The sequence below is a fragment of the Aythya fuligula genome, chromosome 3 (genome assembly GCF_009819795.1).
Source record: "Aythya fuligula isolate bAytFul2 chromosome 3, bAytFul2.pri, whole genome shotgun sequence".
NCBI classification, from domain to species: Eukaryota; Metazoa; Chordata; class Aves; order Anseriformes; family Anatidae; genus Aythya; species Aythya fuligula.
This window is the reverse complement of record NC_045561.1, coordinates 38,367,000-38,389,636: the sequence shown is the minus strand read 5'-3', so window position 1 is coordinate 38,389,636 and position 22,637 is coordinate 38,367,000. Positions and strand designations below refer to the sequence as shown.

Below are 22,637 nucleotides of genomic sequence, written 5' to 3'. Positions count from 1 at the left end.
GGGATCTAAAAGTGACTTTAACTGTAGATAGAGAAAACTATAGTCAGTGTTTACTGTCTCCCTTTTTATGATATTCACAAAGAGCTGTCACAACAGGAGTTACAATAGTGTTGTTTGAAGAAAGGACTCCACAATTACTGCTCTCCTTAAGAGTCTCCTTAAAGTCTTAATGAATTTTAGTAGTTAAAAAGATGATACATAGATTTTAGTATGTGAATTGCTTTGTATTTTACGTTTGGTTTATATTTTAGTTTGAAATATAATTGATTTATAAAATTGGTTTATAATTTACACTTCAGAAAGTACGATTAAGAACAGCATAAATTAATCTACAAACTAGTGCCAAAATAGTATTTTCATTCCATATTCAAGATACAAAATTACCTATTTTTGGATGCATTAGGTATTCTTGGGGGAAAAGAAAAAAAAAAAAAGCTTTCCTTCACCATCCTGAGCAGCAAAGTATCATTGCAGTAACCAAGTACATACCTGGAATTAATTCCTTTTCAAATCTTATGCGTTCTTTAATATCTTCAATGTACTGAGGATATCCAGCCTTGGCAAGGCTAAAAATCACCTGCATCAAAATCCTATCCATAAGGTACCCTTCAGTCTTCTCAACCTCTTCTAGAGTCTGAAAACAGTAAGATATTTAACTTTAATAAACTCTATACTGACTTCAAACAGAATACATTAAAATAGTAAAATTTACAAAAGCTGGTGGTTGTGGTCCAAAACTTGAAATGATCAACTACACAAAGGGCTGTAAAGCAGCATTATCTTATTCAGACACTATGAATATGTAAGTTGCAGGTATGAACTCTCCTTAAAAAAAAAAATCACAGTTCTACTGGAAGGATTCTATGCTTTCAACGAGAGCAGGATAATCAAGGTTTACTTTTATATGTATCATATACAATCATTGCCCCTTGAAAAAAAAATGAATTATTAAATCACTCACTGGCAAACATTATTCACGAGATCTTCTCCTAGTGTCAAAAGCAAGCATCAATAAACAAGTATTTTTCATAAAGTATGAGACTGTTTTCAGTCAACTGGCTATTCAGATGCAAAAAAATAAATAAATAAAATAATTTTTGCTATGAGGAAACAAGTTTAAAAAAATCAGTATGACTCCTCCTGTATAGATAAAAAGCATTTTGAAGTTAAATTGAACACAAGATCAAACAAATTGTATTTAAACTCAAACTCACAATACCTTCTTGATGCTATCAGCATCACCCTTTTCAGCATATACATTCAGCAGTGATAAATAGGTGTCTGGACCTGGCTCAACACCAGCCATCTTCATCACTGAAAGGATATTTTCTGCACTCTTGATATCTCTAAAAGAATTCGAAAGAAAGAGTATCAGTGGATTTAATCACAACTGTTTATTGTCACTTCCACCTTACTTCATTAAGGTTTTAAAGAATCGGAAACAAAGGCTGCAACAAGTACAGAGAAACCTATTTAACTAAGCAAACCCTAAAACATCAAAGCACAAATCATTACAGAAGTACAGTAATTTATCTTGAAATAAAATATTTTCAGAAATAAGAAAAATTGTTTCCTTTGCTACATAGCCTTGTTTGCTTCAAAAATGTGTAGAAAGAAAATCTTTTACATTATGCAAAACCATTATGCTATTTTGTGGCATGCAAATTTCCTGTACAATGTCACTTTACTTTATAGTAAAACATAAAAGTAAAAAGTAAATTATTATTTTTTAAAAAGGTATTAACATTACCCTGATCTTGCATGACCTTTGACAAGGCTACTGAATACTGCTTCAGTGATTGGGAGATCTTTGTTCTTCATAAATCCAAGTATCTTACTGAAACAAGAAAAAAAAAGACTTTTTTTTTTAATTTGAAAATAAACTACCGAGCTATAACTGTGCTGTTGGACAAGTACTGTATTAAAGAAAAACAAATACTGATGTCACTGAGCTATTTTATCTAGGCATGCTGCATAATGTGGTCTTTTTTCATATTAAAGATCTTTGTCATTTTGAAATATGCATAGGCAAAAGAATAGGGCTGAGATTTTTGTTTGTTTGTTTTTATTCTCCTTTTTCCTTATTATACATGTCCAGCAATCTCACTGTTGCAACTTAGCATTGCTAAAAATTAATGCAATTAATGTTAGATGGAATATCCAGTGAGCCCTGTGTAACAAAAAAAAAAAAATCATTACTATTTGCTCCTTAAGCCACTTCGTTCTCAAATGCCCTCGCAAGTAGCCATTTTCTTATACAGGCAGTAAGCCTTTATAACTTCATACTTGTTCCACACCTGCTCTAAAAATGTCAGAAGTTATTTTCTTAGCAGCTTCAATACAATTTGATCTGAACACACATTTATGGTTTATTTTCATTTTTGTGATGCAGGTTCCAGCTATCTCTAAAAAGTTGCTATTCAGTACTCAAATAAATTATAATGAATCCTCTTTGCTTTACTCAGTTTCTAAGAATTACCCTGAAATGAGTTATAACAATAATGGTGGTGAATATAATAAACAGGTTTCTTAGAGATTTCTTTAAATGTGAGCGCAAAAGAATACCTCGCTCCTTCAATGTCACCCTCATTGCAATAAGCAGCAATCAACCTTTGGTATGTAACCTATAAAAAACAAAAAAGGGAAGTTAATGATTTCTATCCAATAAATATTAACCAAAATTACTATTAAAAATACCTACTCGATTGGGCTGCACATTAGCTTCCTCCATTCTGGCCAAGAACTCCGTTGGAGAAAATTTATGCTCATTCTGGAGGTAGACTTTAAGTAAAGCATTATAATGGCTTGTGTCATAGACGGCACCTAAGGAAATATTTCAACCGTTGTCACTGAATGTAGATGCTCTATATTTTACATGATTTTACAGCTTTCTTAGGTAATTAATTTCTTATCAATTTTATTCTGGATAAACTTTATTTATAATCAGTCTGTTTCCTTTTATCCACCATTACAGTAACAGGCATCTATTTAACAGCACACGTTTGTAAAAGGCTAAAACCTAAAAAGAGCACAGAAGCACTGCTGCTGGTGTGCACACTATTCTGCAGCCTTTATAGATGTATTCATTTTACACATTTAGTAATTTCACTATCAAGAATTGGTTAATCTATGCAACATGTATAGATAAATGCCTAACTTAAAAATAAAAACCATCTGATACAATAGCTGGTAGCACTAGGAATACTCAGCCTACCTATATCAACATAACATCTAAAAGAGATGTACAATACATTCTTACAACGATCAAAATCAACTGAAAGTCTGATTTAAGCATCAGAAAAAGCAATCTTTAGATTTATTATAAACACCCCTAGATGTCAGTATAACTCCCAGAATAGGAAATAACTCTCACCTGAATAAGAAAACCTAGCATTTATTTACTACTGAGGTTTTGCCATTATAATGTAACATTGAAACACTATTAAGATGCATTCCATCTTCTATTACAAAGTAAACAACTAAAGCACACTGCTATTCCAGCAGCATGGACTGACAAAATTAACCTACCCATTTCTTTCATCTTGTCCCATATCGTATGGGCTAGTTCTGTTCTTTCAGATGACAATACCTCTGGTAACAGAGCACCACAACTTCGCAACAAAAGCAAGATCTGATTACTCCCTGGACACCCTGCAGTAAAAAATAACATTATTAATAGGTCTAACTCAAGTAAAGCAGAAGTAGTCACTCAAACACACACACAGCAGCAACAATGCCACAAGTCTGTCAGATGTAAGAACCACGGGGAACTATATATTTCAATAAGTGTATTTTTTTTTCCTCTAACTTTTACTCTTTTGGGATTCATTTGAAAGATAACATTGAAGGAACTTTTAAGTTTATCTATAGAATATTACTGTCTAAATTTAGGACTTACAGGTTCTGATGCCAACTTGTCCAAGTAATTGTATATATATTCATGCAGTGCTGGGCACCCATCCTTCCAAATAGTGTTACAAAAATTATTTATTTTTTTCATCTATTTATAGCTCTTGAATAAGTTGGTTTCAATCTTGCAGTAGAGAAGAGTTCACACTCCTTAAGAATTGCAATGCATCTCTCTTCAAATGAAATAAACATTGAATGAACCCATACGCAAGTCACACCTTACCTACCAAGTTCTACAAGTGCGTGTGTCACGTCAGGACTTAACAGAAACAAGCATGGACAAGATGACAAGACACTATTGTAACTCACCCACCTGACAGAGGCTGTTTTTACTTTTTAGTGGCATCAATGAAGATCAATAAACAAGCTTTCAAATTGCCCAGAAAGGGAAAACCTTTATATCCCTACTCATTTTGCCTTTTTATTCAGGTTCTTCTCTTGTTGCTATGCTAGTGCTGTTAACCTCCAAATTTTATTCATAAAGCTTAAGGCTGAAAAGAGATGTTGCTGGCAAGCAGTATGAATGGTATCTCAGAATCCTATCTCCAGCGCCAACATTAGACCATCATTAGGAATGGAAGTGAAAAACAGAAAGAGAAAAAACCCCTCCTATGTAAATGATACAATTTTCAAGATTGAACTTTTCTACTGTACAGGATACCCAAATGATTAAAAAATGACACTACTATATGCTTCAGAAGGTTCATGATAAAACTTCTCAATTAGTACAATACTGAGTTCTGCTGAGCAGAAAAAACACAAAACCCTGAACTCAGGTGGTCAGGTAGTTTGTATTTCCCACTAATTAAAAGGGATGCAACTTTTTTGGCAAATCTCTAAAATTGCAAAACACTTTGTATCAATTCCATACTATTTCAAAACAGGTTTTCTGAGACAGGTTTTGAAAATAGGTTCTGAAACAGGTTTTCATTTTCATTTCTGTCCATGCTCAACATAAAGTGAATGAGTTAATTTATATCAAGAAAATGAAGAAAACTAGAAATATCTACACCGTCCAACTTCTGTACACAACCCTAGAGATGTCAAAAACTGAAGTATGGACTCAGCTGACTGCCTTGGACTTCACTACTACTCCTGAGGCAAAACTAGGTAGAACTGCAGATTATCAGATTATCCAGTATATTGGAGACGAGATTTTTTCAATCACTTCTTTATAAGGGAACACAGACATTTATAATCAAAAGGAGGGTTCCTGTATAAAGCAGAATACTTAAAAAAAAAAAAAAAAAAAAAAAAAAAAAAAAAAAACCACAGATGTTTGCATACAAGTTAAATGTTAAAAAAAAAAAAAGTTATTTAAGGTTTCCTATCCCAAACAGAAACACACATGAAGACTTGCATGACTCAGACTTCCAAAATCACCTCAAGTCTGCAGCATCACAAGTGCTCTGTAAGTGACTTCCAAGTCTTCATGCCAACACTTTGAAGTTGTGTACAGCCCAGCATAGAGACAGGAACTGTAGTCACTAAAGTTATCTCCAGCTGCTGCTTATTATTCTAAGTAGATTTTATATGTTACAGGTATATTTTGTTGTTATATTACAATTATACAGAGCTATAAGAACAGCTACACAACTATAAAATAATGGTAAAATACAAAAAAAAAATCAAGAACAGAAATGTATAAGGCAGTCTAGAATTAGATCTTCTGATACACAAAAGGACCAACAAATGTGGGATATCACATCATTATTGTAAAGTGGGTTTCACTACAAAAATCTATAGCAAAAAATGTTATTTTTTGTAAAAAAATGTTATTTTTTGCTATATCAGAGTATTGTCAGTATTTTTTGCTATATCAGAGTAAGCTCATCTGGAAAGAAACACACAGGAGTGGGGGAAAAATAAATAATGAGAAATGATAAATAAGATAAAATAGTGAGAGAGGGCAGGTACAAGTTGCAAATGATGATTTGAGCTTGTGAAAACATCATGGAGTGACGGGAAACGAAACATACTTCGTTAACTTCTAAATCTCTGCATACAATCAAGTTAGTGTGGAAAAAATCCCAATATCTCCAGTTTCATGATGCCAGTGTTTTACACATACTTTATACTAGTGGCTTAGTACTTCAAAGTCAAAAGAAACTGGAAAAAAAATCAGCAGTATGAGTACAGAAATGAGCAAGACGAGATCCGCATCAAACACATTGGTGCATTTTTTGTGTTATGATTATAAATGGAAGAACATTAAAACACACATAGTTTTAAAAAATAAACAAGACTCCACACTTTGGTAAGTTTGCTTTTATTAAAAAAAAAAAAAAAGCAAAAATAAGTTTTATTAAAAAAATTATTTGCTGTTTAAAAAAATAAAATAAGGTCTGCTTTTCAAATTAAGATTTGTCATTTATTTTAATGGAAACCTTTTGAAGCTTGTTGTTTTCATGAATTCCAAAGCCCACCCAAACAAAAAATACTTAAATAACTAAAGGAAACCACTATGAGTGATTAAACTCTTTACTAACATGCTTCCTAAAAAAACTAACTGATCAAAAATCATTAAAACTGTGGCTGCAGATAAGCTTGGAAGCATAAAATCCTTGCCTATCCACATTTGCAATTAATAAATTTATACCTAAAAACGAAAAAACAGTCAGAAAGGATATCACAAGCAGAAAGACAAAACTACAAATGTTCAACAAAAAGAGAGAATGAATTGAAAGCTCATCTTTTAACCAGTGAGCTTCAAAACTTTAGGACCACTATCCAAATATATAAATAAGCCAGTAACTTCCAGGATAGACAGCAAAGTTTAAAATTAAAACAAAACAATACACATCATTGTTCAGTGTACTCGAAGTTCTCAACTCAATTCAACACCTCAATTCATAAAATATCTCCGCTGACTCAACCTAACAGGTACCAAATCTCAACTGTGCTACCTGATTTGCAAAAGATTAATATAGTCTGGCTATTTTTAGACAAAGGAATATTGAATCTGTCAGAACAAATAATGCCTCGATTGTTTATTTTTGTTTTATTGAAAAAATAAATAAATAAAGCTTTGTTAATCTGAATATCCACAGCTACCTGATAATGGAGAAACCTGGGGACAGATTTCCACATTGCCCTGTATAGTTCCATTTTAAAACAAATGACCTCTCAAGGACACCATGGCTTCCGACAGACAAAATGTACTGTATAAAGTAGACAGATACAATCCCTGTTAAGAGTTCAGAACACTGTTATATGAGAAAAGTTTAACAGAAAAAAAAAAAAAAAAGATAAACTGTAATAACCAGGGCAACATAGTAAGATTTCTTAGAAGTACACTCAATTTTTACAAGTTGTATAAACTCCAAAGACAAAAAACCCTTGAAAAGAAAATGTGTGCATTTAAAGCAGAATAGTATCCATACAGCATCTAAAGTTTGTTCATCAATACATGCGGAAGGTTAAACAACATCCAAAAGACAAAATACAATCATAACTCCTTCAGAAGTTTCCTTGTTTTGATGAACTGTTTTATCACAGCTTTAGCTTTAACTTGAATTGGAAGCAGCTTACCTTCTCTGCATATTTCCTGGAAGACTTTTAGTAGAAGGGTTTTCGGGATGCGGCCAGTTTTTCTGACAGAGTTATCCAGTCTATTTAATGCCCAGTCAAACTGCCATGCCCTTCTGTTCAGACCTTCTGACACTGGTTCTTCTGTAACGCTTCCCTGCTGTTGAGGTGCAACTGTAAGGAACCTTGGTTGGTAAACTACATTTCTGCTTAAATAAAAAGAAGAAAAAAGGAGAATAGAGATTACACTCCTGAGAGTCATCTTGCAACTACACAAGTCATACTTAATGTCAGGAAGGTAATGCTCTTTACTTCTTGCTGATGATCAGTTTCTCAAAAACATTCTGTATTAATGTAAACAAACAAATGCAGGTGACTGATTTCACTGCACGCAGTAAGCCTTTCTACTACAAACAATAGAGTCACATTTATTTTCTCGAAGTGACAATTGTTCGTCTGAGATTTTCAGTTAGATCCAATTCGTGGTAAGTGGTTTGAGTACTATTCCTACATAAATAATTTTTTTAAAATCATCTCTGTGCTCTGTAAGTCTATAGTCCCATTATGGGATCTCACAACAGCTCTCACATGCTTTTGAAAACCTGTTCCAAAAACAGTCACAGACAACTCTTCCAAAACACACCAAATGAAGGCAGCTAATCGTATCTTTCTTTTCAATTAGAATACACCAGAACTAATTCAGAGGCCAGTGTTGTAGACAAAAAAGCTTATCTAACAGCTTAAAGCAAAATGAGATCATTCTCCATTCTGAAGGATTTCTATTAGCAAATATGACGCTGTTGTCATCTTGCAACATAAACCAAACATACACTGGATTTGTTTCAGCATTTATTTTCTCAAAATAAAGTGCAACTGCAAGAAATATCATCAAGAAGTATTCTTATTTCAAGCAAAACACTAAGAGCCCACCACTTAATTAGCTATTTAAAAAAATAACAAGTTGATGTGCATAACTACATGGGCAAGCTTAAGGCCCCAGCGCAGGCACCCCAGTGCAGAGAAGAGGCCCGCAGACAGGCCGCTGTTGGCTGCAAGCCACTAAATGGCCAAAAAAGGGCTAAATGGCCAGAAAGGCCCAAGCAGGGGGCAGGTAAGGGTGTGGTGGAGAACCTGATGGGTGGCTGGATTGCATCTCGTGAGCAGGACGCAGCCCAAGGGATGCCCTTTCCCCGGCCCTTGGAAATCCTGGTTTGCTAACCGGGCAGGCCCCAAGGTAAGTTCAAGTTGAACTCCTCAAACACAGCCAGCCTGTAGCCAATTCTCTTTCCTAAGAGAGCTGTGAGAACAGTGAGGTAGAAAATGTGTTTGATTTATGAAGGCATTCAAAGGAGTCCTTCAGTAACAAGGACCAGCACTACTGCTCAGATTTAGCTTTTGCAAGCAGACAGATTTTACTGAGAGCATCCTCCTGAATAACTTCCAGCGGCCAGCATACCTGTGTAGCATTTCAACAGAGAAAGGTGAAGGAAGAAAAAGGGGAAAAGAAAAAATAATTTAAAAGAAAAGATTGCCAAAAAGCAGAGTTCTCTTTCAGTCTCAATTCTACATCCACGATGCAAAGCCTCACCCTTTCCTTCGGGTCAGCCCTCACATTCCTCAGCAAACTCTTTGATCAGATTCACCTGGCCAAGCTGGCACAACACTGGCTCAGACACACACACAGCTCCCGCAAGTGGAAAAACAGCACGTCATGTCCAAAACCCACCACAGTGAACCACAAAAAAAGAAACTGACTAGGAATATGTGGTAAAAATCAGAGGAAGCAGGAAGAAAAAGAGGGAAGTGAAACACGGCTTTCCGTAGTGAATGAATTGTCAGCTTAGCAAAACTTACTCTAACAATGCCATCTCTCACTAACAATCTCCATCTCCAAAGGCGTCCTTTTCCCTGCTTCCTTCCTTTTCCTCCTACTTCATCGTATAACCAGACACAATGTACTTTCCCTCAACCAGAAATCATTAGGCTAGCTGGATTAAAATCCAGTAGTACAAGGTAAGACTAACAGCAAAATATGAAAACTTCCACCCCCTCAGGTGTAATAATCAAATGAGATGGCTCTGACATGTATTCCTTAATGACACATAAATAACACTACAGAACTATAAGCTATCCACTGGATAACTGTAAGAATGAAACTAATGATCATCAATTCTTTATTTATTCATAAAGATATAAAGAAAATTGTATCATCTGCTATTATACAGCCATTAAAAGAGCTATATGAAATCGTTTCAGAGTACTTCAAGTCAGGTTAGGAAAAACACCTTGAATGCAAGCAGCAGCACAGGGCTCACTGTCTCTGTAATACAGAAATTTACACTTTGAATCCCATTAGCAATCAAAGTACAAGCAAGAAAAAAAAAATGTTTTTCAGAGTACAATTGAAATATCTGTTTTTTCTGTTCATTTCTCATGACTGAAGACATTTCAAGGCATAGCAACATGGGAGTCCAAGTCCAAGTTTTTGACACACAGGGGAGAAGAGTACTGCAGTATAAAACAAGCTGAGGAACTCTTCAGCCTTCACTGGCATCCACCTAAAGCATTGTTATCATTCTCAAGTATAACACATAGCATAAGACTTGAGTGCTTCTTATCACCTGTAGGCTTTCAGCATTTGTGTAAAGCATAGTATGGCTTAAGAAACCATATAATGCTAGGGTGCTTACATCCATAGTAAGAATTTGTTAACAACTCCTGTGGATTCACAAGCAGGATGAAGCTGAAAGAATCCACAGCCTTGAATTTGGTTCTTATCACTACAAGTCATCTAAGAACACAAAACTCAGGAGAAAATTACAAAAAAACAAAAAAAAAAAACAAAAAAAAACACATTAAGAGTTCCCTATTCTACAAATTGAGCACCGAAGAAAGCTTCCAAAAATGCAAACTTTGACCAACTAAGGGTACCAGTATCAGGTCTGATTTGAGACAAGTACGTGAAGGATGAAAGAACACAGGGGAACTCATATTAATGAAGCAGTTATCTATGTGTCAGGAATCTCTAGCAACCTTGTGCAATTTCTTCGTAACTTTTATAAGCAGAGAAACACACGACTACGAGAATTAAAAGAAAACAACAACAAAAAAATGATAATAAACAAAAAAAAGCCAGACTAGACATCTCAGTGTGGAAGTCACATAAAAAGGCAGCAAGAAAGGCTTCTAAATAGATGAGCAACTATTTTAGAAAATGTAGATGCATCTTAAAATAGAAAAAAAAATGACATCATACTCTGCTTAGCTTTCAAAAAATGTTAATTAAAACCATATGACATAATTTTTTAACCATTTCACCATAACTAAGTACATTTTAACAAGGAGATGAGAACGTGACAACAGAAGAATGGACTAAGTAATTTTTAGAAGCATTAACTATTCTGAAGATATTAATGGACCTCACTCAACTAATCTCCAGTCCTTGACCCATGCCCATTCAAAAGTTACATTAACAATTTGGATGGCAGAGGAGATAGGAAAATTGTAGAACTTGTAGATGAGAGCACACCAGTAATGGCGGCAAACTCTTAGACAGAAAATTTCAGACGTCAAAGTCATCCTGATTACTTGATGAAATGGTCTGAAATCAACAGAGGAAATTCAATGAAAAATAACGTTGTACAATTTGGACAAAAAAAAAGGCAGAAACATTACATGGCATACAATTAGGTAGACAACAGAATTCCTAACAGAAGCAACCCTGATAAGACACGGGGAAATAACTCTGCTTGTCATGGTATGGTTACTCACAGGAAGCCTGGTTTGAACATCTCTACGCAAGGATGGACACAACTATACATAATCCATTAGGCATCATATTAATAATATTAACTGTTAGGAAATATTAGAACAGGATACTTTGACAAACAAACTCTCATCTGGAAGCTTGTGAAAAAGATGAGGGGGATAAAATCTATCATGTATGACGTTGACATTCCTGTTCCTGCCTCAGTGCTAGATGTTAGATTACATAATCTTAAGGTATAGCCGTATTTTTTCTATTACATTAATTGACTGTGTTCAGAACTAAATGTTATGCTACCCAACAAAATGCATGACAGCACTCCAAGGGCTGAAACAGGTGTAAGTATTTCAGCAGTTGCCTTTAAACAGCCTTTTAAGATCCTTTCCATGTGAAACATTTCACTTGCAAACATACAGAGCTACATGACAAATTTCAGATCTGTTTCGATTAGCATTCTTCCTCAAATGTTTACTTTCTCTTCAGCATGCTTCAGAATTGTGTTTCTTTGTACCTACAAAGAGAAGCTCTAAAGAATAGATTAAACTCTATGAGGTGAATTCTCTCCTACTGCCACTACTGCAAGACTACAAGTAGCCTTCCCATGTTGGAGCCTCTACATAATTGTACCTTTATATCATTATCAGCTTTGTTTCTACAATTATGAGGACTAAATACATAAACCTTTCCTGTGTGGGCAAGATCAACCAATTATACGCCCATAAACCCAACATACAACTTTCACTTTTCAACAGTAACTTTTCCCTTCCACTGTGGTTTATAGTTTTTTGGAAAAAAGTTGTAGCTAAACTAGTGAATAACTCATGCAGAGATGAAGTAGCCATTGGGAATTTATATTTAATTAGTAATATTTAATTTAATTTTATTTTATTTTATTTTTTATGTTTGCAAGGGTTTAGTGAGAATCCCAGCACTGCACTGATGTACTTGTATTCCGTATTTCTGGAGCAGTCTAAACATAGTGCGTTTGATTCTCTGAAACAACGGAGATCTTAAACAGCAGCCTGAGTAAAAAGCATCCTGTCTTTCCCAAAACTCAATAATAATAAATAAAAGTGGTGGTTCCAGTGGTCTGCCTGGCAACAGAAGAAAGTTTACTTTCTGTAAAGCCTGGATTCCAAAAATTCAAAAAAGGATTGCACAGCCACCATAGGGGATCGTGCTGGGGTCTCACTCAGTACATATACTCTTGACTCTATTAAATTTAATCAATGACTGGAATGTTTTTACATACAGTGATGAATTTTAACCCTTTTAGGTTTTCCGTTATTTTACTTTGAGCATGGCTTGTATTCTGAAAACTAGTTCCTATACTTTTAACTTCTTTAATTTATAAAGAACTTGAATATTCAGTATTTTTATGTGGCATAGCAAATACTTAGTTGCAGCTCTAATAGAGAGAGGCAAATATCCATATGGTGGCTGTGCAATCCTTTTTTGAATTTTTTTTTAAGTTCAGTGCTTCCTCTGACTCAGCTATGGTCACATACAAGGCCAGTGTTTAGGCCACTGCATTCTTGTTTCAGGGCCACACAGCAGGATCCTGTGGAAAGAGAGAAGATTTTATGTTTTTTCATGTAGACTGAGAAATGACACGGTTCCTGGAAAGTATCTAAGAACTCTGCATAACTAATTCACAAGTTAAAATTGTAACATGCAGCAAACCATGAGTCATTTGGGTTTTTAAACTGCAGCTTATCCAAAACTCAAATCAAGTCCCCCGGATCTAAACCAGGATTCTTTAAAAAGGTGTTCTCCTTCCCATCTCGCCAGCACGCCCCAGTCCCGTACAAGCTCACTGCAACGTATCAACAACCAACAGGCCTGGCAAGGACAACTTCAACAGCAGTGCCTGTGGTACTCTTAGCAACTTTACCAGCAACAACAACAAAGAAAAAGCAGGAGTTTTTACTCCAGAACAGTTTGCTTTTCAGGGAAATTAGCAAGCAGAACGGTTTGCTCTGTTCCACAGAGTCATGGAAACTGCCATCTGACCTGAAAGATGAGAATTTTAAACTAAAGAAGTGACAGCAAGGCCAAAGACACAAAGTAAGACACTTGCATATAGATTTTTTTCTCAGCAGTACTATTATGATCCATACCTCAGGAGCCTAACTGTCCTCACTTTAGGGGGTCCAATCTCAGGAGGAATACCCTAGCAGTAACACCTCAAAGTGCAGTGCAGCAACACACCTGGACTGATCTAACACAGTCACCAGCAGCACCAGTTCCAGTCCCTCTTTTCCCTTGGCCCACAGTTCCACCCTTTTGGGGCTCATAAGATCCTTAACTGATCCAGTGCAGCCCAAAAACTCTTTTCCTTGCACCCCAGCAAATGCAATCACCCCATGACAGGTCCAAGGAGCACCCTGTTCCAGAGCAAGGACAAGTTGGCTGGCAAGGGGGAGGTGGCAGCCTGGGAAGGGTGGAGCTGGTACACTTCCCCCAACACTTAGTCTCCTGTAGCAGCAAGCTGTATCATTGAATCATGGCAATCACCTGGAGCACGTAAAATGAACTCCCCAAAACATAAACTTAACTCAAAATCCTCTGAACACTCATCAGATGAATTGTTTGTTGCAGCGTTCTTAACTGCTGCACATCGGGCTGCACTTTTAACATTTCTTCCCATCGTGAAACTTCCACGAACAAAGTTCCAGAAAAGGATTTCTTCTGGAAATAATGTTTACTACAGTTTACTGTCATAGATCTGAAGTATGCTGCATTGGTTTGTCACAGCTCATTCATCTCATAGTCTCATAATGTGACAACGATGTTGCACGGCTCAGTGTATCTCACACTTAATACTACAGGCAGACAAGTGAAACAGTGCGTTTCCTTTAGATTTTATCTGAGGCTTTTGCTCCTCAACCACTCAATGCAACTGGATATCCATCTATTGTCAGTTCAGGTTAAATCGACACAAAATTAGATGGGAAATACTCCCAGAGTTTATTCCCTTGGCTCAGCTGTAGCGTGGCAGCACGCAGCAGAGCACCAGGAGCCATCAGTCACTGCAGGAGGACCACCTGAAAGCAGCACATCCATTCCGTCCAAATGCAATCCCAGCTGGCTCTGTCGGAGAAGCAAAATGCACAGACAATGCCAGAAAAACCATCTTTCAGAGATACATTTAGCACTGCATTCTGACTGTACACCCAGTATCGCTTCCATTCCCCTGATCTGTCCCTTAATTCAAATTCTCATGCAGAGGACCAAAGTGCAATCCCGTAGTCAAGGTGTACAGTCCTATTTCTTCTTTTTCTTCCATGTACAGATTCTTACAGCCAGCAAGAAATGGTATAGATAGGGTCACAGAAGGACACCACCTTGGTATATCCAAGGCCCTACGCAAAGTATTAAAACTGAGAAAAGAGTATGGTCAACTGCTAACTTAATGTAATGTCGTGAGAAACACCAGCAATCTGACTGCAGGTTATGAAGTCTCAATAACAGACCCTGATAACTACACAACTAGTCCTCTGACATCCTGCATAGCTGCTTACTTACAGCAGATACCCTCGCCATGCTTCTGAGAAACTTCAGTTGACTGTCAGCCCTGTGCACATGGCTAACAGAATTAGATCTTTTTTTTTCTTTTACTGCAGGTCTGCTATTGACAAAAATTCACCTGCTGCTTATCCAGCAAACAGGACAGAAGTTATTTGCCATTACCCGTTCTATGGAGCATCTACATTTACGTCTGACTGAACTGTTTAAACTTACAGAGAGAGCTAACAGCACGTCACTTGAGAGTTCTGCTGTGGCTGAGCATCTATCTGCGCCTCTCCACTATGGCTCCAAGCTCATACCAGGCATCCCTGCCAGGCTTACATGGGTGCATTCTACCTAGCAACGTACAGATAGTACTTTTGGTACTCTGTATGTTATTTTCTTTGCCAGTAAAGACTGCCGGACTTTGTACTTTGGCTATTGTACTCTCAGGACAATGCGTCTAGGCCATTTACAGTCCATTTCTGACAGCCACCAAAGGTCACCCTGCAGCTTCCTTTCCCTCTTCAGTAAAGCAGGAACTGCTTCCTGGAACAGAGGGCATCAGAAGAGAACAACTAAAATTTATCTTCCTCACTCTACTATAGACGCAGATGCACTTCAAAGTCCTGACATGGAATTTGAAGCCTTACTTACATTACAAGCTGCCTCTCTCTCCAGTGCCTGTCACCCTGGCTCTGAGCAGATAAGCAAAGTGCCCTGGGGGTCTCTGAGAATTGTACGGGCACAACCCAGAGTCCAGCCACCACTCCTGTACTCTGTGGGCTGCGGGTGGTAGTTCGGACTGCCGTGGAAAATCCAAGAGCAGTTTGATGTTTTAATTAAAACCCTTGCCTGAATGGGAGTAGCTGCTGTTTCACATCTTCAAAGCAATAAATGGACCTGCAACTTTTCTGTAATCACGTCTGTAATCAAAGTCCTGAAATTGCATCTGAACTGACTTCACTGTGTTCAGTGCTAAAGCAACTGAACCAAGAACAGGTAAACGTGCAGAGCCCATCATATACCCAGTTCTCGTGGCAAATGCTGAGTTATTCCTTTTTATTTATTCACTCTTACGCCAGTTCCCCTTACTCCTGCTATAACAGCTATAGCTTCATCGGTGTTCTCTGTAATTTACTGTAATGGGCTGCATTTCACTTTTAATTGAGTCCTCAGCAGCAAGCAGAGAAGTCTAAATGTGGTCCATACGCTCAAGTCACTCTAGTTCTTCAAAAGGCATCCGATTCCAGAAGTTAAGGCTTAGGTAGAAAAACACAACAATGAACAGTTACTTACACTATAAAACAAACCGAAATTATACGCTTGTACGTGTAATTTCCGCTCAGATGCATTACCTCTTTGCACTTTGGTGTTTGAGCATCACCTGTACATCACGATACCTAAACCCACACCTTAAAGCGATAGTAAGACAAAGATTTTGTGTAAAAATATCATCTCTGGAATGAAATCACCGGACAGAAAAAATGCAAAATGGTAGGTCTGTTCCCCAGTCTTACTGCAATAAAATTCACAGCTTAGACTGAAACATAAATCAACATCACAGCTGTTTTGTGTGAACATGTTCTCTACCTAGCACATTTCCTTCGTACTTAATAAAATCTAACAAAGAATTTAAAGGTGTTTCCGCAAGATCCCTAAACCATCCCACAGGTGACCCCATTCATTCTTAGGGATAGAGAGGAGCATCGTTTGGAGCAAGCCTAAGGTAGCATTTGTGACAACGCCTGGCTGCTAGACCCAAAATCTCACTGTACAAAGTGCGCTTCAAGTTCCTTACAGAACCCCAGTTCCTAAAAGCAAGTCCTTTCAGACCTGCACCAAGGCACGTACGAAGCCCTGTGAGCACTGCACCCTGCAACGAGCTGTTTCAGGAAGCTAGCTTCCAGCTGGTGAGCACAAAGACCAGCTGAATGACACCCAATGACACCCCCTAGGGAGTTTTATTCCCGATTCGCCACTCACGAGCCCTGCGGTCCTGCTGCGTCCCCCCCTGCAGGCCTGCCCCAGGCTTCCCACGGCCTGCAGCGCTGCGGGAGCGGCTGCGGTTTAACCCCCGGAAAGAAAGCGAACTACACGCTCCCACTCTGCACGGGGACGAGCCCTGCCAGGCTCCCAGACCGCCTGAAGGCGCTGCCGAGGCCGCCCCCCCCTGCCCCACACACCCGAGGCCGCCTCAGGCCCCGCGCCCCCCGCGCCCGGGCCGCGCTCGTGCCGGTTCCCCCCCCCCCCGGGGCCTCACCTGAGGGCGGGGCCGGGCGCGCGCGGGGGCAGCAGGGGCCGGAGGCGCGCGCACAGCGTCCGCAGGCGCCCGGCGGAGCTGAGCAGCGCAGCCATGGCCCCGCCGCGCGCCGGAGGAGCACGTGAGCTGCGGGGACGGCCGCTGCGCATGCGCGCCGCCGGGCAGCCGGCGCTCCGGACCTGCGTGCCGGGGGCGGGGGGAGAAACCATTTCCTCGCGCAGGGGGGAGGCGCGGGCAGCGCTGGCGGAGGAGCCCTGGCGAAGCGCGGCCACGCCTTCCGCTCCCCCCCCTGGCTACGGCGCTGGTGGGAGGGAGCCGCCCGCCTCGCCAGGCAGGAGGAAGTCACGTGGGGGGGTGGGGGGGAGCGCGGAGCCCGGGGGTCACCTCTCGCACGTGCGCGCGCCTGGGGGAGGGCTGTTGGCAGCCGTTAGCGGGCGCGCGCACGCCGGTTAGGCGGGAGGGCTGGGGCGGGGAGCGCGGCTCCGCGCCGGGCGCTGCCTCCGTGAGAGTGAGGGGGGAGCCCCTGAAGTGTCGCCCGCCGCTTCCCTCAGGGGAAAAGGGGGCTGAGGGGCTGGGGGAAGGATCTGCATTAAAGTTTTTTTTTTAATTGTAGTTCTCTGCCTGAGCCTGTTGACTTCAAGCAGGTGCCATCTGCATTGATACTTTGGCACGCGCATTAGAGCTGGTTCCTAAAACAATTACAAAACAGTGCACTAGGTGGATGTTCACAAATTAAGTGCGTCTTTTCACACACACACACATAAAAAAAGAAAAAAACAAAACAAAAAAAAAAAACACCTTTTTGCCACAGATTGTAAATATGCCAGGAGCAGAACTGGCATCAGAACGTTGATTTTTATAAAGTCAACTACAACCTGTGTAATTAATCATCTGTTTTCTGTTACACTTGCTAAGAGGTGTAAAAGTCTCACCAAGAGGCAAAGGGCCCAGTTGTTTCAAGTTACAAAAACCCACTTCTGCTATTTATAAGTAAGCCCTGGATTGTCAGCACTTCTCACAGTCAAGCTTTAAGGCATGAATTAAAGCTAGTAAGATGGTACTTGTGATATTAGAAATTACCATGTCTGCTGCTGTATCTGTTATTTCACAGAAGGCAGAGTTCAGTCTTAATAAGGAAGAAATGGAGGAATCTTTTAACCCAAGTACCAACCTAGTAGCATATGTACATGGTAATCCTTAGGTTGTCTTCTGGATGTGCTCATCAAACTTGATTGTGGATTAAAGAATAGAGCCCCATTGTGTTGGGAGCTTGCTGTAAGGACTGTACAAGGATGTCAGAGGTGTTTCCAAGAAGGACAGGAAAAGATGGAGCAAGTGAATAGAAGAGTAAAGGCAAACAATCACAGAATCACAGAATTGTCTGGGTTGGAAGAGACATCAAGATCATTGAGTTCAACCTTGAATGAGAAGACCTTGATCAGCATAATAAATAGATTCTTGTTGCAGAGATTTCACTGCTACTGAATCAATAAAGAACAATTTTAAGAAAGGTTTGGAAGGAGAACAAGGGGGCAGACTCTGACAAGGATTCCCTCTAGAGGACAACATGTAAAGGTGTTTGTTTGAAAATCCAGTAAGTGGGTAACAGGATCCGAAGTGACAGGCTTCTCTGAGAGTCTTTTCACTGCCAATTGAGAGGTCGTAGATGTGACCCCACTGCAGAAGGTGGGACAGCTGCTTGGTGTGAAAAGGAAAGGAGGTCCTGAGGAATTAATTGAAAATGTGGTGTACCTTGGTTAGTCAAAGACTTAACTGAAGTGGAATTTTCAAAGCATGTTATTTACAATAACATGCAGTAGTTAGAGCTCCTTTCACTCACTCCTCATACTTTGAAATAGAAGTCCATATGTACAAAACAGCTTTAAACAGTGGCTTATTCCACAGGTGGCTTTAGAAAAATCTAAAAAAGACAAAGTTAAAAATATACTATAAATGCATCCCTGGAATCTGAGCACTAAAAACTCTTGGAGTGAATGGCTCAGGCTTTGTCAAAATGCCTTTGAAATGGTGGAAGAAACATAAGAGGACATCCAGCAGCTCTAACGTGTTTGCATAACTGTAACATAAAGTGAAGAGAATCAGCATTGGCCTAGGACTGTTCACTGCCTTTAGGCAGTTGGGATGTGACTGCTGCGTGTCAGAGGGTAAAAGGATATCAAGGACCATGGCTGAAAGCATTTATCACATTAAGAGGGTTCTGAGATGTTGACCTCTGAAAAAAATGAAACACGGTCTCCATTTGCAAGCTGTGTGATGGGGCCCAGGTTATTTCCACATTTCCCTCCAGGACTTGGAGGTGTCCTCCACCAGTCTGAGCTGTCTGGCAGAATAGTTGAATTCCCATGGAACAACTGGGTTCACATGGGCACAAAACGTGGCGGTGTCAGCAGTGGGGAATGTCCTGATACTTTTGCCTGTTCTCTCTCGCCCCCTAACCTTACGGGGCCAGCATCCAGAGGCAGCTCTGTGTGGGCAACACCAGCGCAGCGAGGTAGGAGCAGCCGTCCTCCCACCACGGTCACAGCTCAGTGTGGTGCGTGGCCTCTGCTGTGCACTGGGGAGAGGCAGCAGAGTTTCCAACACACCTGTGATGGCTTCGTTCATCGTGGGAAATGGGCTAGCAGTAAAGTTTGCCATGGAGGGAGTAATTTGGGATTTACCCGAGTGTTTGAGGGAAGGTAGGTCACAGAATCGAGGAGATGATGAGATACATTTATGTTTGTATTGTTAGGGTCAATATAGGTTTTATTTCTGATGTCTGAGTAAGGATAACCTTAGATTTTAGACAACACATGGAAATCCTGGCTTGAAGAACATGCAGTCTTAATACATATTGAGGGAATATGATGAAGAAATCAAAAAGTGACCTTTCTTATATATCTTATTCTCCAAAACTGACCAAATGTGTTGATTTAAGCTTCCTGCCTCATCTCACTCATGTAATTCAGGCTGAAGCAATAGGGCCTCTGAAAGAGATTGTTTTTAAGGCAGTGAGGGTCAGAAGGATCGTGATGAAAGTGGTTCTCAGTGTGCTTATATCTATCTAGATATAGGTATGTGTATGTACAGATGTTCTTCTGCACAAGTGAAGAAAATCTTAGTCTAAATTCACACTTGCTGAGGTTTTTGTATGCTTTTAATGCCTTGTTTTCACTTTGGTCTGAGAGGAGAAATTGGGATCAACTTCAAAGTGCTCTCAGGAATGCTACTGCAAAACCTCACATTTTTCTGTCCAATCTCTTGATATTTCTGGTATCTTGTGAAAGTGCATTTTTCAGTTTAATTTGCAGAATACTTACAACATAACCTAACCATGTCCAAAGAATTTAGAGAAAAAAAAATCTGTAATTGCTTTAAAACAAATTTATGACTTTTTAGAGTTCAAGTTGCTTAGTGCCTTAGGGCTAGCAGTATTTTCCAGCATCCTGCATAGCCTCCAGCTTTTATTTCAGTGTCTTTCAAGTCTTGTAATTTGGCCAGAGTTACTTAACATATATTGCAAAGCAGCTTCTCCATGAAAAATCGCTGGCTGCAAATAGTATTGAAGTCAACATGTTTTCACAACCAGTCAGACTTTATTTCAAGAGGATGACAGTGAAGAAGCTCAAGAGCTATTGAAATGAGATGGAGGTGGTACAAGTGATGTGTTTAGAAGGGAAGTAGAGAAGGGTGGCACCAGAATTGTTGATTTAAGGTAAAAGGAAGAGATAGAAAGGAAGGACGAATATGTGAGATGAGAGTAACTAAACAACTGTTATGGGTGCTAACTATGGATGGAAAAAGAATTGCTGTTTCACCTCACAGAAACAAGATGAAAGCAAGCACAGCTCACTTGTGAGAAAACAGTGGGAAGATCCATGCTTTTATTTCATGGACGTTTAAGTTTTATTGCTGGGATGCCTGTGGCTGTTGGTCTCTCAAGTATCAACTGCTACCCCTCACACATACACACAAAAAAGCTGCCCTCATCCATGCTGTAAGAGTGCCTAAGTTTAAGCCAGTTTGGGGGTTTAAGGAAGCCTGAGCTCTGACAGTACAGCAGAATGTTTTGCTTTGTTCTGGGTCTGGCAGAGTGACAAAATGAAGCTGAGGTACTGGGGCAGGAATTAGGTAGCAAGGAAAAAATCAAAGCACCAAGTCTTAGAGAATGTAGGCTAATACCTAAGTTTCATGTTGAAATGACAAATAAGAAGGCAAGCCTGGGAACTGGAGAGAGATGGATCCTAGGCAATTTTGAATGGAAAATTGCTGCTCGAGGGTCCTGTTGATTTGCCTATAAAGTCTGCTTGGCTTTCATGTAAACCAGTGCCTTCCCAGTGGTGACTTAATCCCTAACAAAGGAGCTAAATTCCCTGCTGATCATATATACGTGTTAGTTAAAATGTTTCTGCAGGCAAAAGTCCTTTTTATGTTTTTGCTGTTACTTGATCATACCCCAGATCTTCAATGTGGTTCTCAGGAGTTAGAGCTGTGCTGCACTGTAGAATAATTATGTCCAAATGCAAAAGAATTTAGCTCCCTCCTCTCCTCAGCTCTGTTAGTTTTGCAAGGCTAGTAGAAATTTTAATAAGTAGTAGAGCCTTTATCTTTGTAACCAAGTCAGCAGATCTTATCCTGGCTATCTATGGGGAGTAGATCTGATGAGTAAGAAGGTGCTTTTTTTGTACAGTTAGTTTTCAAAGGATCACAATTTGAAAATGGTTGTGACATAACTGGGTCACATCTGAAATTTTTCTATAAGCTGCATAAAATGAGAAGTTGAGGTAGCTGCTTTTGTCAGAAGGTATATTTAGAGCTGCCGTGAATCATAGTTGAGGGATTTGCATATTGTACTGTTACTGAAGACTGCAAAACAGTCATAAATCTGTATGTGATTAGTAGTCCTTCAGCATTTAATCTATTGCTTTTAAATAAAAACAAAGTGAGAATTAAGATGCAGATGCATGTGCATCACATTGTGATTCTTCTTTCACTGCCATTGTTTTACATGTTTAACTGTGGGCGTGCTGTACTGCAAAGAATATCACGTCCCAGAGTTTGGCTATTTTGAGGGCTGGAGGGGAGAAAGTGGTAAGACAGGCTTTAGGTAAAAATAATAGGTAGGGTACTAGGTAAAACTATTTCAGCTGCAGTAAGTCAAATCATTTTTGGATTCTGATGCATGCTTCATGTTTTGGTGAGAAATGAGTGGAATGATTCAGAGATCACAGAGATTGCTAGCTGGACTGGGAAACAGAATGCAGTATGATTCATAAACTTGCAGCATTAATTTTAGATAAGAATCCTTATACTGTTGTATATCAGTGGGCACACTGGCAGATTCTTTCTGCCAAGTCTCCTCCTATCCCAAACAATGACAAGTTTTTAGAGTTCTGGATGTAAGACAGATCTAGTGAGAGCATCTAAAATCTAGGCTCCTGCTTTGGTTAGAAATATTTGAGATTTTCTTACAGATACGCTGATTTATCTTAATGGCTACTGAGTTTTTATTTTATTTTATTTTATTTTTTTCAGAAATTGGGCAGAAATTTGAGTTTGCAAAACCTAACCCACAAACATTCCAAATAAGTGTTAAATCTCCTGGTGTAAGCATATGGTATATGTACACCTCATGCATGTCTACTGCAGTGATATACATGC

At 39.2% G+C, this 22,637-nt stretch overlaps 1 protein-coding gene across 1 annotated transcript in view; it reads right to left on the bottom strand.

Annotated features, from left to right (window-relative positions):
* The window catches only part of LRPPRC (leucine rich pentatricopeptide repeat containing), a 91,258-nt gene extending 74,167 nt beyond the window's left edge, over window positions 1-17,091 (bottom strand). The window contains exons 1-8 of the mRNA XM_032184030.1: window positions 16,977-17,091; window positions 7,441-7,643; window positions 3,529-3,651; window positions 2,702-2,823; window positions 2,566-2,624; window positions 1,751-1,837; window positions 1,220-1,346; window positions 490-634 (exon numbers count right to left, since the gene is read on the bottom strand). Of these exons, the coding sequence (XP_032039921.1) occupies window positions 490-634; window positions 1,220-1,346; window positions 1,751-1,837; window positions 2,566-2,624; window positions 2,702-2,823; window positions 3,529-3,651; window positions 7,441-7,643; window positions 16,977-17,071 (961 nt within the window). The 5' untranslated portion in view covers window positions 17,072-17,091. The remainder of the gene's footprint in view (window positions 1-489; window positions 635-1,219; window positions 1,347-1,750; window positions 1,838-2,565; window positions 2,625-2,701; window positions 2,824-3,528; window positions 3,652-7,440; window positions 7,644-16,976) is intronic.
* Window positions 17,092-22,637: the final 5,546 nt, after the last annotated feature.